The following is a 24,765-nucleotide window of genomic DNA, read 5'->3' as shown; positions in this document are numbered from 1 at the left end:
ACTCTGAAACTTTCAAAAGATTGAACAAGTGTATATCTAATATGGATCGAAGGGTGTAGGAAAAGTGTGGAAGGGACGGTAGAGTGTAGGGCAGGGGTGGCCAACCCTCCTCCCGGGGAGCTACTGAGTAAGCGGGCTTTTGCGCCAGCCCTGCTCCGACAACTTATTCAGCTGACCTAGGTCCTGATGAGCAGCTGGTCTGTTGAATCAGGTATGTTATAGAGCAGGGACGGAGCAAATCCTGCACAGCCAGTAGCTCCCCAGGAGGATGGTTGGCCACACTTGGTGTAGGGAAAGCGAGGGGCTTAGGAAGAACCCTGAGGGGACAGACCATATAGGTCTCAGAGGAGTGTTGGAGCCCACCTCTCTCTGCAAATGTCTCTGACACAGGCAGCCCTGGCTAGAATCTGTTCCCACTGGGCCTCCTTCCCCAGGAGCACAGAGGACTTCTCGAACTGGGAGATCAGCCTCTGGAGGTCAGGATACACACGGTCCTACAGCCCAGAGAGGTACAGATAGATAGTGAACGAGAGAGAGAGGGAGAGAAAGAGGGAGAGAAAGAGACACTTAATCCCAAACCAAGACTGCCAAAGTGTCAACTCCCGCATCTGGGAAACAATGCATTGCAAATGAAACACCCTTCTGAAGGTGCAGTGTGGACAATCAGCTGGCATCATATATTGTATTGTTATTTGAATGTAAAAAAGTATTGTGTTTTGTTTGTGATCTGAAAAACAAGAAAACGTAATACAACTTTATATTGAATAGATATACACACACTAAATATCTACACTACAGTTCAAAAGTTTAGGGTCACTTAGACCTTATTTTTTAAAGAAAAGCACATTTCTTGTCCATTAAAATAACATTAAATTGATCAGAAATACCGTGTTGACATTGTTAATGTTGTAAATGACTAATGTAGCTGGAAACGGCAGATTTTTTATGGAATATCTACATAGGCGTACAGAGGCCCATTATCAGCAACCATCACTCCTGTGCTCCAATGGCACGTTGTGTTAGATAATCCAAGTTTATCATTTTAAAAGGCTAATTGATCATTAGAAAACCCTTTTGCAATTAACCCTTTTGCAATGAAAACTGTTGTTCTGAATAAAGAAGCAATAAAACTGGGCTTCTTTAGTCTAGTTGAGTATCTGGAGCATCAGTATTTGTGAGTTCGATAACAGGCTCAAAATGGCCAGAAACAAAGACCTTTCTTCTGAAACTTGTCAGTCTATTCTTGTTCTGAGAAATTAAGGCTATTCCATGTGAGAAATTGCCAATGAACTGAAGACCCCGTACAACGCTGTGTACTACTCCCTAGACAGAACAGCGCAAACTGGCTCAAACCAGAATAGAAAGGAGTGGGAGGCCCCGGTGCACAACTGAGCAAGAGGACAAGTACATTAGAGTGTCTAGTTTGAGAAACAGACGCCTCACAAGTCCTTAACTGGCAGCTTCATTAAATAGTACCCGCAAAACACGTCCCAACGTCAACAGTGAAGAGATGATTCCGCAATGCTGGCCTTCTAGGCAGAGGTCCTCTGTCCAGTGTCTGTATTCTTTTGTCAATCTCAATCTTTTATTGGCCAGTCTGAGATATCGCTTTTTCTTTGCAACTTTGCCTAGAAGGCCAGCATCCCGGAGTCGCCGCTTTACTGTTGACGTTGAGACTGGTGTTTTTCATCCGACACATTGGTTCAGCTGGCTTCCGGGTTAAGCAGGCGTTGTGTCAAGAAGCAGTGCGGCTTGGCTGGGTTGTGTTTCGGAGGACACACGGCTCTCGACCTTCGCCTCTCCCCAGTTCGTACAGGAGTTGCAGCGATGGGACAATTGGATACCACAAAATTGGGGAGAAAAAGGGGGTCTAAAAAAATTCAAACGTTCCCACAGCTAAATAAACCGGATGTGGAGGTCCTGGGCTGGCGTGGTTACATGTGGTTTACGGTTGTGAGGTCGGTTGAACGTACTGCCAAATTCTCTAAAACAACGTTGGCGGACATTCCTGCAGTCAGAATGCCAACTGCACGCTCCCTCAACACGAGACATCTGTGGCATTGTGTTGTGTGACAAAATTGTACATTTTTGAGTGGCCTTTTATTGTCGCCTGGTGCACCTGTGTTTAATCATATTCATGATATGCCACCCCTGTCCGGTGGATGTGTTAACTCGAAATGACACAACGACAAGGTTCCAGTTTAACAAAGTTTACTATACCGTATTAACACACTACCAGGTAGCCATTCCACTCTAGGCTAGGTCCATCAACCACAAGACTCCCTGCACAGGAGGGAGTCTTGACTGAGTGATAGCCCCGTAATAACAGAAAGATAGGGATACTTAAAACATGAACTTAACAATCTCCCCCTTTTCTTTAAAGACAAATAAAACATCAACAACATAATTAAATGTCCAAGTTTTATTCAAGTTCCCCATTACAAATGGGTTGTGTGACAGTTTTTATTTGTATTACTCAAGCTGCCACTTTCCATTACTGAGAGCCTATAGGAGCACAAGACCGGATGCTCCTTTTTTAGTCAGACAGTCAGCAAGCTGTTCCTTTGTGGTCGACCACAGTATCCGCTGGATTCTCTGTGCTTGAATAAGTTCCTTGATGCTGCTAATCTCAAGACGAAGTCTTTTCTCTGTGACAGACTTGGTTGACTTCACAGCATCAACTAATGAGTAGTTGTCTGTGACACAAACTACAGGTAGAATGTGCCGTTTTGTCTCACCAGTGGTAAGCTCTGAGAACAGAGTTGCAAGAAAGATCGCATTGTCAATTCCATCCGCAAGAGCAAGTGTTTCTCCAGCAAGTGTGCTTCGGACAACCCTTCTGATCCTTTTTGACTGCCAACAGATAGGTGAGAATCTTCCTCCTTCACCCATTAACACGATTAGGTGTCCACCTTGTGTGCCTCAATCTGTAAGGTTCCCTAGCGAAGCATCACAAAAGACAACTAGTTTCAAAGAGTCATCTTTTCCAACATGCTGAAACTTTAAAGTCACTTGTTGTGATTTCAGTTTACGAACAACTTCGTTTGCCTCATGAATGGTTTGTACAGTGGCGTGTTTTGTGTTAGATGCCAAGTTGCAACCATCAAACATTACATCAGGTCTACTCTGTCTAGCAACCCAAACAATTTGTCCTATCTTTAACCTTAATTGATCAGCTTCAATTCCACAGAGGGGAATTCCTTTGTACGGCTCTTGAAGAATCCATGTGAATGGGTTGAAGATTCTTGATATAGCTCTCCTGTTGCATCAGTATTGTCCCATCAACTGTTATAAACTCTATGCCAACATAACAAATGATCATGCTCCTCACGGCCGACCTGGAAAACAGCTTTGAGGTGTGGAAGCAGTTGTAGCAAAGGTCTGTGAGCCACCCCAGATAAAGTCATCAACATGACAGGCAAGTACTCCAGTCACATTGCAGTCTTGATCAAGCCAATAGAAGACTGCAGGATCCACTTGTGACATTTTTCCACCTGTATTCAGCATTGTTGCCTTGACTTTGTTGTACCAGTAGAGTGGTGCATCTGCCAGTCCATACACACACTTTTTTAGTTTCCAAAGTGTTCCTTCGCTTTTAGCTTCAGGCGGTCGGATGTGAATGTCCCTTGACAGCTCTGTTCCCTGCAAAAATGCAGATTTGATGTCTATGGAATTAAGTTTCCATTTTTTCTGCCAGATCACTGACATCAGCAATCTGAGTGACTCTGAGGCGCATGTCGGTGAGTCTTTTGGGAGTTGTTTAGCAGCCAGCTCCTCTAAACCTCTAGCCACTAGACGTGCTTTAGGCACTATTCCAGTTAAGGATTCTTTAAGGGTACACACCCACCTTACAAGGTAGCCATTCCACTCTAGGCTAGGTCCATCAACCACGAGACTCCCTGCGCAGGCACACTCTTGACTGAGTGATAGCCCCGTAATAACAGAAATATAGGGATACTTAAAACATGAATTTAACAGATGGATTATCTTGGCAAAGGAGAAATGCTCACTTACTGGGATGTAAAGAAATCTGTGCACCAAATTTGAGAGGAATAAGCTTTTGTGCGTACGGACATTTTCTGGGATCTTTTATTTCAGCTCATAAAACATGGGACCAACACTTTACATGTTGCATTTATATTTTTGTTCAGTATATACAGTTGAGGTCGGAAGTTTACATACACTTAGGTTGGAGTCAATAAAAGTTGTTTTTCAACCACTCCACAAATTTCTTGTTAACAAACTATAGTTTTGGAAAGTCGGTTAGGACATCTACTTTGTGCATGACACAAGTCATTTTTCCAATAATTGTTTACAGACAGATTATTTCACTTATAATTCACTGTATGACAATTCCAGTGGGACAAAAGTTTACATACACTAAGTTGACTCTGCCTTTAAACAGCTTGGAAAATTGCAGAAAATGATTTCATGGCTTTAGAAGCTTCTGATAGGCTAATTCACATTATTTGAGTCAGTTGGAGGTATACCTGTGGATGAATTTCAAGGCCTACCTTCAAACTAAGTACCTCTTAGCTTGACATCATGGGAAAAATAAAAATAAAATCAGCCAAGAAGTCAGAGAAATATTTGTAGACCTCCCCAAGTCTGGTTCATTCTTGGGCGCAATCTCCAAATGCCTGAACGTACCACATTCATCTGTACAAACAATAGTATGTAAGTATAAACACCATGGGACCACGCAGCCGTCATACCGCTCAGGAAGGAGACGCGTTCTGTCTCCTAGAGATGAACGTACTTTGGTGCGAAAAGTGCAAATCAAACCCAGAACAACAGCAAAGGACCTTGTGAAGATGCTGGAGGAAACAGGTACAAAAGTATCTATATCCACAGTAAAACGAGTCGCTCAGATAGGAAGAAGCCACGGCTCCAAAACCACCATAAAAAAGCCAGACTACGATTTACAACTGCACATGGGGACAAAGATTGTACTTTTTGGAGAAATGTCCTCTGGTCTGATGAAACAAAAATAGAACTGTTTGGCCATAATGACCATCATTATGTTTGGAGGAAAAAGGGGGAGGCTTGCAAGCTGAAGAACACCATCCCAACCGTGAGGCACGGAGGTGGCAGCATCATGTTGTGGGGCTGCTTTGCTGCAGGAGGGACTGGGGCACAAAATAGATGGCATCCCGAGGATGGAAAATGATGAGGATAAGTTGAAGCAACATCTCAAGACATCAGTCAGGAAGTTAAAGCTTGGTCGCAAATGGGTCTTCCAAATGGACAATGACCCCAAGCATACTTCTAAAGTTGTGGCAAAATGGCTTAAGGACAACAAAGTCAAGGTATTGAAGTGGCCATCAAAATTCACCCAACTTATTGTGGGAAGCTTGTGGAAGGCTACCCGAAACTTTTGACCCAAGTTAAACAATTTAAAGGCAATGCTACCAAATACTAATTGAGTGTATGTAAACTTCTGACCCACTGGGAATGTGAATGCTGAAATAAATCATTCTCTCTACTGATAGTGATCCTAACTGACCTAAGACAGGGACATTTTACTCGGATTAAATGTCAGGAATTGTGAAAAACAGAGTTTAAATGTACTTGGCTAAGATGTATGTAAACTTCAGACTTCAACACACACACACACAGGCCACTCGGAAAGTATTCAGACCCCTTGACTTCTACCACATTTTGTTACGTTACAGCCTTATTCTAAAATTGATTAAAAAAAATAAATCCTCATCAATCTACACACAATATCCGATAATGACAAAGCAAAAACAAGTTTTTGAAAACCTTTGGCAGTGATTACAGCCTCGAGCCTTCTTGGGTATGACGCTACAAGCTTGGCACATCTGTATTTGGGGAGTTTCTCCCATTCTTCTCTGCAGATCCTCTCAAGCTCTGTCAGGTTGGATGGGGAGTGTCGCTGCACAGCTATTTTCTGGTCTCTCCAGAGATTTTGGCTCAGGTTCAAGTCTGGGCCCTGGCTGGGCCACTCAAGGACATTCAGAGACTTGTCCAGAAGACACTCCTGCTTGGTCTCGACTGTGTGCTTAGTGTCGTTGTCCTGTTGGAAGGTGAACCTACGCCCAGGTGTGTGCCTTTCCAAATCATGTTCAATCAATTGAATTTACCACAGGTGGACTCCAATCAAGTTGTAGAAACATCTCAAGGATGATCAATGGAGAAGATGCACCTGAGCTCAATTTCAAATCTCATAGCAAATGGTCTGCATACTTACGTAAATAAGGTATTTCTGTTTTTTGCTTTTTGCTTTGTCATTATCGGGTCTTGTGTGTAAATTGATGAGATTTTTTATTTTTTTAATCCATTTTTGAATAAGGCTTTAATGTAACAAAATGTGGAAAAAGTCAATGCATCTGAATACCTTCCGAATGCACTGTATGTATATATTCACATAAAAAAGTATGCCTTTGACTATTGCTCTCCCATCACTAACCTGTTTCTCCCACAGAGCGGTCATGAGGCGCAGTGCCACGGCCCTCAGCTTGGGGGCGCTGCCCAACATCTGGAGAGTGTGGAGCACCTGGGGAAGACACAACTGACAACCACACATGTCAGAGAGGGGAAGCCAAACACACAGACACACGTCAATATAAAGTATGATGTTACGTTTGAGCCAATACACTATTCAATGACACTCGTGCATAAATTGGTACACAGGAAAGCAAGCTTTCTTGGAAGGCTTTGCGTTAAGTCTATCTTGACCATATTCAATGAGGCAATGAGATGCAAAGTCTTCTCTAAAACTGAGCACTGTCCTTTGACGTTGAGACTCCTACTACTAGTTATAGCAGCTAAAAGTATAGCATTTTCCCACTGTTTGGGGATATGACTCAGCCTTTCAAACAGGCCAGCCGTGTGCAGTAAGTACCTTGTGGGTCCCAAAGTTTGGCAGCGAGTACAGCACAGCGTGGGACAAGTCTGGGTCACACTCCTTCCCCAGCTTAAACAACAGAACATGAAGAAGGGATGGGACCTGCAGAGAGAGAGAGAGAGAGAGAGAGAGAGAGAGCGAGAGCGAGAGAGAGCGAGGGAGGGAGGGAGAGAGAGAAAGACAGGGGGAGGGAGAGAGAGAGAGAGAAAGAGGGGGGTGGGAAAGAGAGAAAGTGAGTGACAGACAGACAGACAAGACAGACAAGACAGACAGGACAGACAGGACAGGACAGATGGGGGCACACACTAGTTGAAGCATGTTTACTTGAAACACTTTTCTTCTTGTATAGGGGAGAGTGGGAGTAAAGGGGGGGGTAATATTCTACATTCTTGCCCGAGTTCTTCTCACCCACATCATTACAGGCCGCGCTAAGCTGCACACTGTCACAACCGATCCATCTCACCCGCCACCGCCACCCCCGCCGCCACACAGCGCAAGGAAGAGGCAAAGGAATCGTCGGGCTTTGAACTTTGAAAGTCGCGTTCCTGTGCTGGTGTTACCCCCCACTCCCTCCCCCGCTCTCAAGGAGCTCCTCATTCCTTAATTTCTTCCTTTCTTAATAACTTACTTCTGTCTCTCGCTTTTCACTCCCACTCGCTCTCCTTCCTTCTTTCCAACCCCCCACAGCTGACACACTGTTGTACAAAAGCAGAGTCTTGTCCCGGAGGCTTTTGCCATTCCAAGACACCTAAGTATGCCTCCTCTCTCTCCCACAAACCCTGACAAACATATAGAGCCTTGGGGGCAGAACAAACAGACAACCCCAGCCAAATTAGTGTCAGTTCTAGTGGAGGTATCATCATCATCATCATCATCATCCCAGGCCAAGACTAGAGAATATGGAAAGGGAACTGAGGGAAAATAAATCTGTTATTATAGAAAGCAATAAAGACAAATTAGGTAATGCACACACGTCCAATGTACAACCAGCCCTCCATACAGTATAGTGAAGGGGTGCCAAACAGCAAGCCCATGGGCCAAATAGAAAACTGTGGCCAGATAGGTACACAGGCAAAAATATGCTGCATTTGTTTGCTTGTTTTTGCTACGCAAGTAAGTGGAACAGCCTTGTGTTCTTGCGTTAGGTATATAAGGTATAGATGCATTGCCTTCAACACATTACTGAGTACCACTCTCCATATTTTCAAGCATAGTGGTGGCTGCATCATGTTATGGGTATGCTCGTCATCTTTAAGGACGGGGGAGTTTTTCTGGATAAAACATAAATTAAGCTAAGCCCATGCAAAATCCTAGAGGAAAACCTTGTTCAGTCTGCTGAATGAAGTTACCTTTCAGAGATGAAGTTACCTTTCAGCAGGACAATAACCTAAAACACAAGGCCAAATCTACACTGGAGTTGTTGACCAAGAAGACAGTGAATGAATTTCACAGAGCTTAATACATTTTGAAAATAAAAAAAATGGACAAATGTTGCACAATCCAGGAGTGGAAAGCTCTTAAAGTCTTACCCAGAAATACTGACAGCTGTAATCACTCCCAAAGCTGCTTCTAACAAAGTATTGACTCAGGAATATAAATACCTAAATAAGATATTTTTGTATTTCATTTTCAATAAATCAGCAAGAATTTCTAAAAACACGTTTTCACTTTGTCATTATGGGGTATTATGTGTAGATGGGTGAGGTTTTACCTTTTTTTGTCTCTTCATTTTGAATTCAGGATGTAACACTACAAAACGTGGAATAAGTCAACAGGTATGAATTCTTTCTGAAGGAACTGTAAGGCTTAATAACAACCTCCGGAATGGGAATGCTCAGTGGTTCCCTCCTAAAATCATATAGCCCCTCCTACCCCCAACAATGTAAACTGTTCTAACTTCTGAACTGAGACGGTGGGCGATTAACTCCCTGTGCCCCCCCAATAACAGGGACGTAGCCTCTGGCCCCTCCCCATGGATAGCAGGCCTCCCTATTTTGGAACATTCATGACTTGGCCAATATCCATGATCTTATGGACACCATGGTAAGATCAGGAATGTCACTTACCAGTTAGCGCAAACATTGGATGCATTGGATTGATAGAATTCCGCGTCACTGTCAGTGTGCCTATCATTCTTTACTTTCATCATTACTATACATGTTTCCATGTCTCCACCTAACTCTGTTGCCCCCTGGTTTGGGTTGAAATTGTGTGCAAATGGTTTCATCCAAAAACGTTAGCTTCAAAGGCCAGGGACTTAAGTTAAGTGCGCCGTGAAAGAGCTATTTTCAGTTCTTATAAAATCCAATTACATTTTGAGGGAATCCTCTGAAATGCCCCAATGGGCACCCCAAACGGTCGTGTCAGAGCAGAGGTTAAAGCCACTACTCCATGCCTTGCTTCCTTCCTTCTTTCCTTCGTTCCGGGAGTAAAAGAGTGAGAGAAAGGTGTCCTTCTCTGACCCTCAGTCCCCTGTCGGCGATGCCTCTGCCACTGCTATGCCTTCATTAGCATAACGCGCTTACCGCTCCCCATTCGCCCACACCTTGCCCTGTTGCCTAGCAACCCTAACATCTGCATGGCTTATCATGGGGGGGGGGGGGTCTCTCCCTTCCCGTTTTTTTGTGTGCCTTTTCGAGGGAACGGCCTCCTGTGTTCCCCAATACAATAACCAACCACCTCTGCAATTACATTAAATGCACAATCTGTGGCCATATGGTGTCAAACTACTCAGAGTAGGATCAGTTTTGCCTTTCACATTTCAGTAAGTAAGATTACTTAAACAGGGGGAACCTGATCCTAGATCAGCACTCCTACTCTGAGAAGCTTGAAACATACAGCCACAGATCTTTACAACAGTGCATTGAGTGTAACTACAGAGTTTAGATGGTGACTGAATGGTTGATTACTGTGTTGGTAATTGTGTTGTCTGTACTTCTTGGTTAAAGACTAGGTCCTTCCTTCCGTCGTTGCACCGCAGTGCCTGAAGACGCTACAAGTTAGCATTGTAGTGACAAGACAGTAAGTAGAAAACATTAATAATACTGTAGATACTAGCCTAGCGTGTTTCTATTTGTGGCTTGTAAATCTCGTGTTTGCAGCACCCTAGTGCCTGCAGGCTGAGGCAGCCGCAGTGGTGGTGTTGTGATTTAGCCTCCTAGTTACTGAGAGACATGGAGGTCGGGTGGGGGGGGGGGGAATTAGCCCACAAGCCAATGGTGTAAAGGAGAAATTAATCAGCCCATAAAAACTGGATATGGGGTGTCGACACACACACACGTGCACAAACACACTAACGACACAAACATGCTTCATACTGTACACACACACCCAGTCACTCTCTTACACACACACACACACACACACACACACACACACACACACACACACACACACAAATACCATGGGTATAAAAGGCACCAATAACTTACTGCTCCCCACTTAACTAGCAGAACAACAGGCACTCAGGGAGCAATTACAGAATCAAAAGGTGTGCACTAAGCCATCTAATGAGCGCTGCAAATAAGGGTGATATACAATGTGACATTTCTTTATTGTCTATAGCAGGTGATAGTCCTCCAGGGTCGCAGTGTCTGACAGTTTTAATCCTTTGCCTTTCAACCAGCGGTATATAGTGCATCCGGAAAGTATTTGAACCCCTTGACTTTTTCCACATTTTGTTACGTTACAGCCTTATTCTAAAATGGATTCAATAGTTTTATTTCCCCCTCATTAATCTACACACAATAACCCATAATGACAAAGCAAAAACAGGTTTTTAGAAATGTTTGCAAAAGTATTGCAAATAAAAACTGAAATTTTGCATTTACACAAATACTCAGACCCTTTATTCAGTACTTTGTTGAAGCACCTTTGGCAGTGATTACAGCCTCGAGCCTTCGTGGGTATGACGCTACAAGCTTGGCACATCTGTATTTGGGGAGTTTTTACCATTCCTCTCTGTAAATCCTCTCAAGTTCTGTCTGGTTGGATGGGGAGTGTCGCTGCACAGCTATTTTCAGGTCTCTCCGGAGATGGTCGATCGGGTTCAAGTCCAGGGATCTGGCTGGACCACTCAAGGACATTCAGAGACTTGTCCCGAAGCCCCTCCTATGTTGTCTTGGCTGTGTGTTTAGGGTCGTTGTCCTGTTGGAAGGTGAACCTCTAGAGCAGGTTTCAATCAAGGATCTCTGTACTTTGTTCCGTTCATCTTTCCCTCGATCCTGACAAGTCTCAATCCCTGCCGCATGATGCTACCACCACCATGCTTAAGCTGGAGGGATGGTATTGCCAGGTGATGAGCAGTGCCTGGTTTCCTCTAGACGTTACGCTTGGCATTCAGGCAAAAGAGTTCAATATTGGTTTCATCAGACCAGCGAATCTTGTTTCTCATAGTCAGAGTCCTTCAGGTACCTTTTGGGCAAACTCCAAGCGGGCTGTCATGTGCCTTTTAGTGAGGACTGGCTTCCGTCTGGCGACTCTACCATAAAGGCCTGATTGGTGGAGGGCTGCAGAGATGGTCGGGTTCTTGGTCACCTCACTGACCAAGGCCCTTCTCCCCCGGTTGCTCAGTTTGGCTGGGTGGCCAGCTCTAGGAAGAGTGTTGGTGGTTCCAAACGTCTTACATTTAAGAATGATGATGGCCACTTTCTTCTTGGGGACCTTCAATGCTGCAGAAATTGTTCGGTACCATTCCCCAGATCTGTTCCTCAACCCAATCCTGTCTCAGAGCTCTATGGACAATTTCTTCGACCTCATGGCTTGGTTTTTGCTCTGACATGCACTGTCAACTGTGGGAACTTATATAGACAGGTCTGTGCCTTCCCAAATCATGTCCAACCAATTTAATTTACCACAGGTGGACTCCAATCAAGTTGTAGAAACATCTCAAGGATGATCAATGGAAACAGGATGCACCTGAGCACAATTTCAAATCTCATAGCAAAGGGTCTGAATACTTTCCATATGCACTGTAGCGATAGCAACAAACAGGGTTGTGTTCAGTAGGGAGAAAATGTTTGGAAGCAGAGTGAAACAGGGAATAAGAATGCACATTTTTGTTTTCAGTTTCAAAGCGATTTGCTCCAGTTTACCGTTCTGAACAAGACAGGGCAGGCAACAACAAAAAATATTCGTAAAGTTTTTGTATTTTTTTTGCAGGATGTAACATCATACAAAATGGATGGCTGAAATTATACAAAACCTTTTAACGCATCTTTAAGTGATTCAATAAAAACTATTGTTCACCCCAAAAAAGTATGACAGTTCTGTGTTTCCTAGAGTTTAACTTTATATAGTTTTCAGTTATATATGAATGTGGGTCCTGCATGTGGTCAACAGTAACTTCAATAAAATGTGGCTTCAGCATGCAGTTTCCAGTAGCTACCTGTGCGGGGTCTGCCAGGGCGATGGCAGCTGCGGTTTTCAGGGCCAGTCTGCAGACGTCCTGCTGACCGGTGACCACCAGGTGAGCCACGGTAAGGGTGAGGGGAGAGGGGACGCGCTGGCTCAGGGGCAGGGCCGAGGTCACCGCCAAGAGCCACTCGCTAGCCGCCACCGGGTCCCCCGTCACCTGGCGTAGGACCTGGGTGGCCACCAGCACCTCACTGGACCACGGGCTGAGGGGTAAGGCTAACTGGGACACCTTCTGGTAAGGAGTAGAAAAGACAGTGGGGATAAGGGGGAGATGAGGGTTGGAGGGGGGTTGGCAGAACTATGGGTATAAAGACCATATACTAACAAGAATGCAGGGCATCATATTTACAGTATGACACACGTACTGTTAACTTGGCATATTTCATTGCTTGGCATTAATCATTGCTCCTCTCACGCACGTCATAAAAAGGTCAATCTGGAGGTAAATCCCACTTCAAGTTTTTTGGTGAGTAGGCCTTTATAGAAATTAACCTTAAGAAGTGCATTTGTTTACCTCAGCAGGCTTGGAGGATGCTCTCTGGGCATTCTGTAGGAGGCTCTGGGCCAGGCTCTGGTTGCGTGTGTGTGTGCATGGGTCCGTCAGGGGCTCCATGAGGGAGGAGCAGGAGAGGACTTGCAGGAGAGGCAGCACCAGCACCGGGGTCCCCCAGGGGGGTCGCTCACACTCTGGGGGGGCCAGACTTAGGGCTGCAGGGGGTAAAGATATCATCATTAAGAGAGTTGGGGTGTAGGGATGGAGATAGAGGGAGCGATGAGTGTCTGGATAGCCGGAGGCAAGTATAGCGGAGAGAGACAGAGAGAGGTGCATGTAGGGAAGGTAGAGAAAAGAGAAGCGAGTGTGGGGGAGGGAAAGAGCGTGGAAGAGTGAGACAGAGTAAGAGGCAAAAGGAAAGAGCGAGAGAGGTGAGTGAGTGAGAGAGAGAATGAGAGAGGTGAGTTTAGAGGAGAAGAGAGAGGGACAAAGAGAGGGACCAGTCTGTGTAAGGAGAGGAAGCTGAGAGAGAGAGTTGATACCCAGTGTAAGCAGCCCGGTCTGCTGGGACGCTGAGGCCTCGAGAAGGAGCAGAGCCAAGCCCACCATCATGTCCTCCACAGGGAACTCCTGGAAAAACACACACAGTCACACGCACGCACTTTCGAGGAAGTGAGAATACAAACTGACAACCCCCTCCTACCCCCCCAACACAAACACACACACACACCAACCCCGAGGGGTGTCGAAAACGCAGGGATCGTAAGCGCAGCACACTGAGCTCAAAAGATTCCCTCTCAGTCTCCGACCCCCGGAGGAATCTTTGGAGCTGTATGTGCTCCCAAACCAATGCTTTGAGGAGATTAGGATCGCACAGCGAGGCGGATCTGGATACACTGAGCGGGAGCTGTCGACAGAATCCTAACAAACCTCCACAGCCACAGGCAGACAAACAAGCTAAAGAGCTGCTGTGCTTTGTGTCTGTCTGTGGGGAAACGGTTTGCTGGGGATTCTTCCTTCTCAGAAATATAACATAACCATAAATAGCGGCGCAACGTCTGAAAGAGCGTGAAGCAAGAGGCTGATCTCATTAGAACCTACACAAACTGCTTCCTGATCTGTGCAGATGAAGGAGATAAGACAAGGTGAGGAAGCCATTTTAAACTATTGAGATGTAGCCCTGGTCTACTTTGGCTTGCGCGGCTGGCTCACCTCTGTGCGGGTGGGGAGGAGCTGGTGCAGTAGTTGGAGTAGTGGTCTGCAGTCTCCGCTAAGCTTCAGACTTAGCTGACAGGCACACAGCAGCTGCAGGGCCAGCCGGGCCCTCTCACTCCCCCAGTCGGCCATCTCCAGGGTCGGGATCATGGCCTCGACGAGGCCCCGCAGCTCCAACACAGCCTCCACACTGTCCACCTGAAGATGGAGACATAACACAGGCCGTGTCAATGATCATACCATACCTGCTGTGTTGTGTCTTTCACATGTGCTGTGTTGTGCTATGCTATAGTGGGTTCACAGGTTCATGTCTACACTGTAAATGGTGTGTTTCCTCAAAGAAACAAAAAGGAAAATCAATCTCGTCTCACCTGCATATGAGGAACTAGCTCGTAGAGACAGCGAACCAGGCTGTGGCATACCACAGGGCTCTGTCCCGGGTCCTCTTCATTTTCCTGGTCTTTCTTCTTTTCTTGGTTGTGATAACCCGGCTGGGGGGGTAGTAGGACCCTAAAGAGGCTGTGTCTGAGCAGGGCGTACTCTGGCAGCCGCTGGGGCTCACAGTACAGGTAGCGCAGGAAGGGGGCCAACATGGTCACGTACGCAGACTCACCCCTACACGTGTTATATGCATGCACACACACACAGACAGGAGAAATCTATGTTAAACAAACTTGCACGTCCATGTAGTAAAATGTAACTTTAAAGCATATTTAAAGTAGATAATATCACGCCTCGAAGAAGAACACAAATCAAACAGGTGAACTAGCTGACAAGCATGTCATGAGTTATGGAGGACGCTCCAGCTGTACGACCAGATGACTTGTACATGTTTGAAGGCCGAGCAGTTCGGCCTCTCCTCTAGTTGGTTCCCGGGGCTGGCCAGGGAAGAAAACCCTTTAGCTAACCTGTCAGCGGCCCGCTGGATGAAGTCGTCAATCTCCAGCAGCAGAACGGGCCAGCAGTCAGGACGGTTCTCCAAGACGATGATGTATGGATGGGGGCTGCTCCTGTAACATATTCATCTATTTGTTTGGCTTTGCTTTGCTTTGGGCTACTGGTAGGTATGCAATCTCTATGAATGTGTGAAGATGAGTTATGTTTGCTCACACGCTGTAAATAAATCAGTAAAATTAGTGTGCGTCCCAAAATGGCAACCTATTCCTTATGTGATTCACTACTTTTGACCAGAACACTATGGGCCCTGGTCAAATGAAGTTCACTATGTAGATAATAGGGAGGCATATGGGACACAACCATAGCGTCTTATAAGCCCATATGTCTGGGCAGCAAAGACACTTAAATAAACAATCATTCATAATCAATTATCCCATTTGTTTATCTGTCTTCCTTTGTCTCATTTAGCTGACAAGGCCAATGCAAAGCAATCAAGGTTTCAGGTTTCACGTCCATGTGAGAAGTGCCGGTCCACTGGAGTTTAGTTTGAAAGCTAACGCAACAAATGCGCATGAATATATAAAAAAAAACAGGGGAAAAAAGACATTTGGATATTTGGTTTCATGTATTCTGTTCCCTTATTTAGATATTTCATTATATTACAGGCCAGTGGGTAATAGTGTAGATATTATGGCCACTTCGTTGTGCTTATAGTCTTTCCCTGAATGAGTGAGTGAGTCTAGCAGAAGCCTGGCCTTGAAGAGGGGTGTGACTGACTGATGCATCTGGGCATCATCGACTAAGAGTTTCTCAGGCAAATGTTCTTCCGATATCTCTTTCTGACCCTCCACACACAGTTTTACATGTGACCCATATCAGATTTGCGCATTCACACTGACGTAGCATCTGAAGTAGCACGCAGATGCAACGCTCATTTCCTGTCCCTGTTCCTTAAAAAGTTGGTGGCTGTCATGGTAACGGCAGGTCATGTGCAATAAAAAAACACATCTGAGTAAAAAGAAAATCTGATATGAGCGTCCAGACAGAGGCCGCATATGGAGGATAGGGTTTGTATCAGAATTAAGATCCACATATGGAAGTGGTATAAATTGGAAGTCAAAAGATCAGATTCCATGTGTTTTTTTTGTTGTTGTTAATGTTTACACATTTTACACAGTTTAGATAGGTATCAGATATGCAAATAATTGCCAAAAGACCTGAATTGGACTGCTGCGTAAATACAACTTACATTCTAAAATGACCACAGAACTCTGAATTAGGTCAGATATCAGTCAGCAGCTTAATCTTTTGTCACAAAATTGTTTCACCGAGACGTGACCTATCCATCAAACAATATATAGTCACATTTAGATGTAATAATTAGCTAAGAATCTGTCTTAGTTGGAAACAAAGCCAAATAGTCTTAATATAGGGCTATTACTTTTCAGTCCATCTTTAAACAGATATTTTTTGTCATGCTGAGCCTTAAAAATGTGCATAACCAGAGGCTTTCAAATTTCTTCGGTCTACAAAGCTCTGTGTAACTTGGCAGACAAGTTCTTCTTCTGATCTGCCCAACGTGTACATAGATTCCTCCAGGACAATGGATCCACTTCTGACCCCCAAGCTTCAGAAAGGTTCATTTAGAAAGGTCCTATGCCTCAAGCAAAGGCTAATGGAGTTTAGGCCGACAAGAAAGCAGCTCACATAGGAAACCTCTCTACCCAACAAAGTCCTTGTCAATGCCTTTAAATGGCCTGGCTGTCATTGTAACATGATCTTGCCTTATCTACTGTCAGACTGGACGACAAAAGAGAGGGGGCACAAAAACATTATGAGGGGTACCACCAAAGCCAAAGAAGCCTCTTCCGAGGCTAATGCCTGCCCTCGAACCTCATCCCAGTCTTCCCCCTGCCACCTGGGGGTTGGGGCAGGGCTGGCGTCAGGCAGACTGTGCCCAGGCTAAGATCTGGCCACAGGCCGACTGGTGAACAGAGGGGCCGTGGTGCTCCTGGTCCCAACAATCCACAATGACGTTCAATTACGTCAGAAAAGAAACTCCAGTCCTGATTCTGGCGGAGTAGTTGTAAGTGGGAAATGGTTGACTGTCTTAGTGGTTAAAGAAAAAAGTGGGTAAACTCTGAACACCGGTGGAGCTGAAAGAGGGCAAAGGCTCTTTTTTGAAAAGTGATTCATGGATTACAATAACGAGGATATAGCATCCCACTCTTTAGAATCTGAATGAGTAAACCAACCTGAAGTCTACATTTCAAGAGAGATTGGACATGGCCTTTGAACAAGACAAAGGCCCAGGTTAAAACAACACACTTGTGGCAGGGGGACATTGCCTGCAGACAGACAGGCGTGATTCTGACCACTGCCCCACGTCAATCATTGCACGCGCCACTGAGTGCCTCCAACACCGTAGGAAGTACGTCTCTCTCTCTCTCTCTCCCTCCCTCTTTTTCTCTCTCTCTCTCGACTGACCAGCTTGCCTGCCACAGTCTCTTGTGGAACAAAGCATCCCCCTTCCCTTTACTTCCCCCTTCCCTCCACGTCCCATGGCGTAATCTGTCTGACTATCTCTCTATCCCTCTCCTCAGGTTCCCCGTGGTTCGTCTCAACCTCCAGTTCAATGCAGCCTATCCATCAGGCCTTCTTTCTTTCCAGACAGGCCAGACAGACCCACCATTACCTGCTTTCACAGCCAGACAATGGAGAGAGCAGGAAGCTGACAAGACTGACCTTGCTACCTTGCCATTGTTGAACTGCAAGTTCATTGGCAGAATAAAGGGCGCTGGGTTGGAGGGTTGCAGGGTATTAAAATCAAAGTTTGTCGTCTTCAGATTTTAAAAGTGGTTTGAAGTCCACATCCCACGCCATTGGTTGTGTAGATACACTATACCAGGCTATATGGCTGAAGTTATAATGAATAGAAAAGCTTTGGAAATTAGATAGTGTTTATCTTTTCCATTCATTTGTGATTGAGGCAAACAGCTGGATCTAGCCCACATAACAGATGGCGTGCAACACGAACACACCTCCCCCATTAGACCAGATAGGACACGTGTCAAACTCATTCCACACTCGGGTTTTCACTCCACCCTTGTACTTGATAGATTAATAAAGTCATTAATTAGTAAGGAACTCCCCTAACCAGGTTGTCTATGTCCAAAAACCCGCAGATACTCGGCCTTCCGTGGAATGAGTTTGACACCCGAGTTGAGGTCTGAAATTGTCAGACTCATTTTAAACTGTCCCTTTAAAGCTAGAATCCTTAAATACAGCATTTAAAAAAATAAATGTTTAAACTTAGAAATTAATGATATGTACCCATTTATTCTTGAAGAATAAATCAAATCAAAGTTTATTTGTCATGTGCGCCGAATACAACAGGTGTAGACCTTACAGTGAAATGCTTACTTACAGACTCTAACCAACAGAGCAAAAAAAGGTATTAGGTGAACAATTGGTAAGTAAAGAAATAAAAACAGTAAAAAGAGAGTGAAAAACAGTAGCGAGGCTATATACAGTAGGAAGGCTACATACAGGCACCGGTTAGTCGGGCTGATTGAGGTAGTATGTACATGTAGATATGGTTAAAGTGACTATGCATATATGATGAACAGAGAGTAGCAGTAGCGTAAAATATACTTGTCTTATGAGTTTAGTTCAACTGTTGTATCCTATCAGAACCAAAAATATACTTTTGTTTTACTCCAAAGTTTGTAAACAAACACTGATAAGCCTCAAAAAATGTTGATATAACGGATGGTCAGTCCTTGCATCCATAGCTTTGTCTATGAATTTGAGAGCAGTTACATTTCTCCAGCTCCATCTTAGTTGTTTTTTTACAAAACAGATATGGGGAGAACACTTTGTTACTGTTATAATTAAGGATTCTAACTTTAACTGCCCAATTAACTTTGAACAGTCCTTTTAAGAACCCACCAGTCTGGCAATGTGTGCCGGTTACGCTGACTCCCAGATGAACTCAGGACACACAAAAGGAGATGGGGGTTGGGGTGAGGGAAACACGACAGGGCCTCACCGGGAGAAATGTATACAAGCTTCAGTGCCACACCAAGTCGGAATCGGAAATCGTCGGACGCCCTGGAGATGCAGCTGAACTGAAGCCTGTCTGGTTAGGTGGGACCGACAAGGTTATGGGGACAGACAGAAAGACCGATCCAGGACGTGATCCTGGGAGAATGTCGCTGGTTTTCGCACCGTACCGCCTGAAAACCCCCCTCCTTCTGGTCCCGCTGGGTAGTTAAGTGGCTTAGTGTCTCTGTGGAAGATTGAGCGGGGCAGCGGCGGGCAGACGGTCAACAATGGGCACCTAGTGGGCATTCTTCATTAATCCCGCAGCATTTACAATCGCCCAGCAGAGCCAGGCGCATCCACCAATGGCGGAGCAGGGCTGTCGGCCCGGCGGCTCCACCCTGCTGCCCCAGGCACATTCATCTTCTCACCAGGGAATGACAGGGAGACGGAGAAGAGATGTAAAGAAGGGGAAAAGGTAACAATAAAATTGAGGGAAATATAGAGAAAGGGGGGGATAGAAAGAGAGATACAGGTATGCTGTGAGAAAACAAGAGGGATGGCGAAAGAAAGAGAAAAGATAGGCCTAGCTTGCATCTGTGTCTTTTTACCCACCACTCTGTAACTGATTTCGGGGGCCCCAGGATCTTGGCAGAGGTCCACATCAAAGACTGGGGTAGGGAAAATGAGGACAGGGAGGGAGAGGGGGAGGATTCTCTCTACAGGCTTTGAGAAAAGCATACATTTCTGTCCTGGATATACAGTAGCTAAGAGTTGTGTAAATTTTACAATTACATTTTTGCCATCTAGCAGACGCTGTTATTTAGAGCGACTTACAGTATAGTGAGTGCATACGTTTTCGAACCAACAACCCTGGAATCGCAAGCCCCATGCTCTACCAACTAAGCTACACGGGACTTGTCCCCAGAAGGATTCCCCTACCCTTGGTGGTTGACAGCCATTCATTCTCAAAACCTGAATAGCCATGTCCGTCTTGGAGAGTTGTATGTTGGTTAGCTGACTCGAGGTGCAGCTTACTAAAATGGCTGCGCAGATCACTATTGAAGCATCTAGTGGCAGTAGACGCTGGCCCTTTTGTACTATGACGCGATTCGACCCATACCCCCCACAACTCCTGCACCTCATTCCTGACACCTTAGGTGACGGCTGAGGTGTCATGATACATGGTTCATCACTCCACTATGAAATTAAATCAGAGCTGGGCCTTAACAACCCATCGGAGTAGGTTGATGTTACCCAAATGAGATATTAATCATTCTCTGCAGGATGACTCAGCCAGAGGACAATCCTATGGAAGGGGTCGGTATACTAACTTCCTAGCATTTCTCCACAGGGAAATAATTCTACGCGTCCCAAATTAAACCCTATAGTGCACTACTTTTGACCAGCCCTGGTTAAAAGTGGTGCACTAAGGAATAGGGTGGGATTTGGAACGCAGACATGAGCTACAGCCCCATAATTGCAGTAGAAGGAAAAGTACTCCCATATTACTGTGATATCATCACAGCATTTCTACTGCTGTACAAAAGACTAAGACATACTCCGAGTTGATATTCACGTAATAAGAAATTCCCCTTGACCACAACTTGGGGGAAACAAACATTCTTTCCCATTCACCCCCATGGTAAAATATTTTTTTTGTTATACAGAATGAGAGAAAAAAAACATCCCGAAAAGCTGCTGTGTTGTTCAATGTACATGTAACCAGGTCAAAAATCTTGTGAGAAGAGGCTTCAGGCTTGTTTAGTATAGCCCATGTGTAACTCCACTCACTATTTGTAACTGTATCGTCTGTTAGTTTGTATCGTTGGTTTTGGCTAGCTTAAATGTTCCAGTCGGTTGCTAGCTAGCTTGCACTCACTCATGTGGCTGCTAGCACCTTCATGAAAAGGGGAACGAGGGAAGCCCTACAATATAGTGTTTTTTCTAAGTAGTGTGAACTCTCTGGAGCAGGCAATGTTGAAAAGGAATCTTTATACATGTTGTACGTTTCTTAACTGTAGTTTTGTAATTGAATAAAACAAGGAGACAACAAGATAATTGCGTTTGAAAAGGGTCAAGTTTCTACTGTGAGCCAATGGGGTAACCTAGGTAGCCACAGGTTGTTTTCCCCACAGGCATTCTATCTAATACCGACTGGGACTACTACTACTCAGAAACAGTATTATGACCTCATTGTAGCATTTCCATGAAAACCCAACAAGACATTAGGCTACTAATGTACTACATCTGTAGCATTTTCATGACTTCATTAGGATCTTAGATTACTATGATGATATCAATTAAGTATTTCCACAACTAAATAACGACTAAGATATTACAATGACATTGTAGTATTTCCATGACCTTACAGCGGAGTAACTCAGATATTACTACTACAGATGCTATTATGACAATGTTATCATAACAAAAGAAAAAACATAACTACTACAGATTTTATGACATCACGCTATTATGACTATTACAGATGTTATTCTGACAGGGACAGATGTTATGACATGTTTTATTATGACTACTACAAGTTATGACATGTTATTTTGACTACTTTAGATGCAATTGTGACCACTACATATTATTACTACAGAAGTAATTCGAACAATGCCATCATGTCTACAACAGGATGGTATCATTACCACTGCAGAAAAATGTTATGTTATAATAAGCATTATTATTATTATTCATTTAATTTGTAAAGCACTTTTCTCAACCCAAGGCACACAAAATAATAACAACAATCCAAAACACAGAAAACAATCAAAGCTATATACTGTCGCCAGATCCGGAGTACATGAGAACAGAATTAGCAGAGGTCCTTGAAAGCTTTTCTGAAGTGCACGGTCTTGAGCTGTGCCTTAAAGGAGGACAGAGACTCTGCAGCCCTAATAGTGTCGGGAAGTGAGTTCCACAGCCGAGGAGCCGCCCAACTGAAAGCCCTGTCACCCATAGTTTTTAAGTCTGCTGCGGGGCTGAAGGGAGACAGAACTGGAGGAGCGACGTGTGCGTGTGGGGCAGGAGGGTAGAATGAGGTCAGACAGGTACTTGGGTCCAGAGTTGTGGATAGCTTGGTAGGTGTGAACCAGGATTTTGTAGTCGATGCGTGAGCATATGGGGAGCCATTGAAGGTTGAACAGCACTGGAGTGATGTGCTCACGGGGGAGGTGTGGGTGAGCTCCCAGCCCATAGACAGAAGCTAAAACAGGAAGCTCCCGCCCTCAGGTCTGTTCAACGCTGGTCCGACCAATCCGATTCCACGCATCAAGATTGCTTCGATCACGTGGACTGGGATATGTTCCGCATTGCTGCGAACAACAACATTGACGAATACGCTGACTCGGTGTGCAAGTTCATTAACAAGTGCATCGGTGATGTCATACCAACAGCGTCTATTAAAACATTCCCCAACCAGAAACCGTGGATTGATGGCAGCATTCGCGCAAAACTGAACGCACGAACCACTGCTTTTAATCAGGGCAAAGTGACCGGAAACATGACCGAATACAAACAGTGTAACTATTCCCTCCGCAAGGCAATCAAACAGGCTAAGCATCAGTACAGCGACAAAGTGGAGTCGCAATTCAACGGCTCAGACACGAGAGGTATGTGGCAGGGTCTACAGTCAATCACGAACTACAAAAGAAAAATCAGCCCCGTCGCGGACCACGATGCCTTGCTCCCAGACACACTAAACAACTTTTTTGCTCGCTTTGAGGACAATACAGTGCCACTAACACTGCCCGCTACCAAAACCTGCGGGCTCTCCTTCATTGCAGCCAACGTGAGTAAAACATTTAAACATGTTAACCCAAGGCTGCAGGCCCAGACGGCATCCCCGGCCGCGTCCTCAGAGCATGCGCAGACCAGTTGGCTGGTGTGTTTACAGGCATATTCAATCAATCCTTATCCCAGTCTGTTGTCCCCACATGCTTCAAGAGGGCCACCATTGTTCCTGTTCCCAAGAAAGCTATGGTAACTGAGCTAAATGACTACCGCCCTGTAGCCCTCAATTCCGTCATCATGAAGTGCTTTGAGAGACTAGTCAAGGATCACATCACCTCCACCCTACCTGAGACCCTAGTCCCACTCCAATTTCCTTACCGACCCAATTGGTCGACAGACGACGCAATCGCCATCACACTGCACACTGCCCTAACCCATCTGGACAAGAGGAATAACTATGTAAGAATGCTGTTCATCGCTTACAGCTCAGCATTTAACACCATAGTACCCTCCAAACTCGTCATTAAGCTCGAGACCCTGGGTCTCGACCCCGCCCTGTGCAATTGGGTCCTGGACTTCCTGACGGGCCGCCCCCAGGTGGTGAGGGTAGGGAACAACATCTCCACCCCGCTGATCCTCAACACTGGGTCCCCACAAGGGTGCGTTCTCAGCCCCCTCCTGTACTCCCAGTTCACCCACGACTGCGTGGCCATGCACGCATCCAACTCAATCATCAAGTTTGCAGACGACACTACAGTGGTAGGCTTGATTACCAACAACAACGAGACGGCCTACAGGGAGCAGGTGAGGGCCCTCAGAGTGTGGTGTCAGGAAAATAACCTCGCACTCAATGTCAACAAAACAAAAGAGATGATCGTGGACTTCAGGAACCAGCAGAGGGAGCAGCCCCCTATCTACATTGATGGGACAGTAGTGGAGAGGGTGGAGAGGTTTAAGTTCCTTGGCGTACACATCACGGACAAACTGAAATGGTCCACCCACACAGACAGCGTGGTGAAGAAGGCGCCGTAGCGCCTCTTCAACCTCAGGAGGCTGAAGAAATTCGGCTTGTCACCAAAATCACTCAAACTTTTACAGATGCACAAACGAGAGCATCCTGTCGGGCTGTATCACCGCCTGGTACGGCAGCTGCTCCGTCCATAACCGGAGAGACTTCTGGAGGGTAGTGAGGTCTGCACAATGCATCACCGGGTGCAAACTACCTGCCCTCCAGGACACCTACACCACCCGATGTCACAGGAAGGCCAAAAAGATCATCAAGGACAGCAACCACCCGAGCCACTGCCTGTTCACCCCGCTAACATTCAGATGGCGAGGTCAGTACAGGTGCATCAAAGCTGGAACCGAGAGACCGAAAAACAGCTTCTATCTCAAGGCCATCAGACTGTTAAACAGCCATCACTAACATTGAGTGGCTGCTGCCAACATACTGACTCAACTCAAGCCACTTTAATAATGGGAAAATTGATGTAATCAATTTATTACTTGCCACTTTATATTATTTATATTAGATGTTTCCATAACCTACATTATTCATCTCATATGTATATACTGTACGCTATACCATCTACTGCATCTTGATGTATTAGATGTATCACTAGCCACTTTAAACAATGCCACTTTATATAATGTTTTCATACCCTACAATACTCATCTCATATGTATATACTGTACTCCATACTAGAGGTCGACCGATTACGATTTTTCAACGCCGATACCGATTATTGGCGGGCCAAAAAAAGCCGATACCGGTTATTGGGGGGCCAGAAAAGCCGATACCGATTAATCGGCGGATTTTATTTATTTATTTGTAATAATTACAATTACAACAATACTGAATGAACACTTATTTTAACTTAATATAATACATAAATAAAATCAATTTAGCCTCAAATAAATAATGAAACATGTTCAATTTGGTTTAAATAATGCAAAAACAAAGTGTTGGAGAAGAAAGTAAAAGTGCAATATGTGCCATGTAAGAAAGCTAACGTTTAAGTGCCTTGCTCAGAATATGGGAACATATGAAAGCTGGTGGTTTCTTTTAACATGAGTTTTCAATATTCCCAGG

General features: G+C 45.0%; 1 protein-coding gene across 2 annotated transcripts in view; it reads right to left on the bottom strand.

The window, feature by feature from the left end:
* Nucleotides 1–24,765, bottom strand: part of focad (focadhesin) — a 68,811-nt gene that overhangs the window by 29,189 nt on the left and 14,857 nt on the right. The window contains exons 6-14 of one of the 2 annotated variants that reach the window (XM_029753717.1): nucleotides 14,903–15,004; nucleotides 14,366–14,609; nucleotides 13,992–14,192; nucleotides 13,322–13,409; nucleotides 12,801–12,994; nucleotides 12,258–12,515; nucleotides 6,869–6,973; nucleotides 6,434–6,535; nucleotides 364–494 (exon numbers count right to left, since the gene is read on the bottom strand). In XM_029753717.1, coding sequence (XP_029609577.1) covers nucleotides 364–494; nucleotides 6,434–6,535; nucleotides 6,869–6,973; nucleotides 12,258–12,515; nucleotides 12,801–12,994; nucleotides 13,322–13,409; nucleotides 13,992–14,192; nucleotides 14,366–14,609; nucleotides 14,903–15,004 — 1,425 coding nt within the window. Of the gene's footprint in view, nucleotides 1–363; nucleotides 495–6,433; nucleotides 6,536–6,868; nucleotides 6,974–12,257; nucleotides 12,519–12,800; nucleotides 12,995–13,321; nucleotides 13,410–13,991; nucleotides 14,193–14,365; nucleotides 14,610–14,902; nucleotides 15,005–24,765 lie in introns of both variants that reach the window. The other variant, XM_029753716.1, reaches the window with a different exon arrangement.

Source organism: Salmo trutta, chromosome 5 (assembly GCF_901001165.1).
Source record: "Salmo trutta chromosome 5, fSalTru1.1, whole genome shotgun sequence".
Lineage (NCBI taxonomy): Eukaryota > Metazoa > Chordata > Actinopteri > Salmoniformes > Salmonidae > Salmo > Salmo trutta.
The sequence above is the reverse complement of the archived record's forward strand: the minus strand, read 5'-3'. Positions and strand labels throughout refer to the sequence as shown.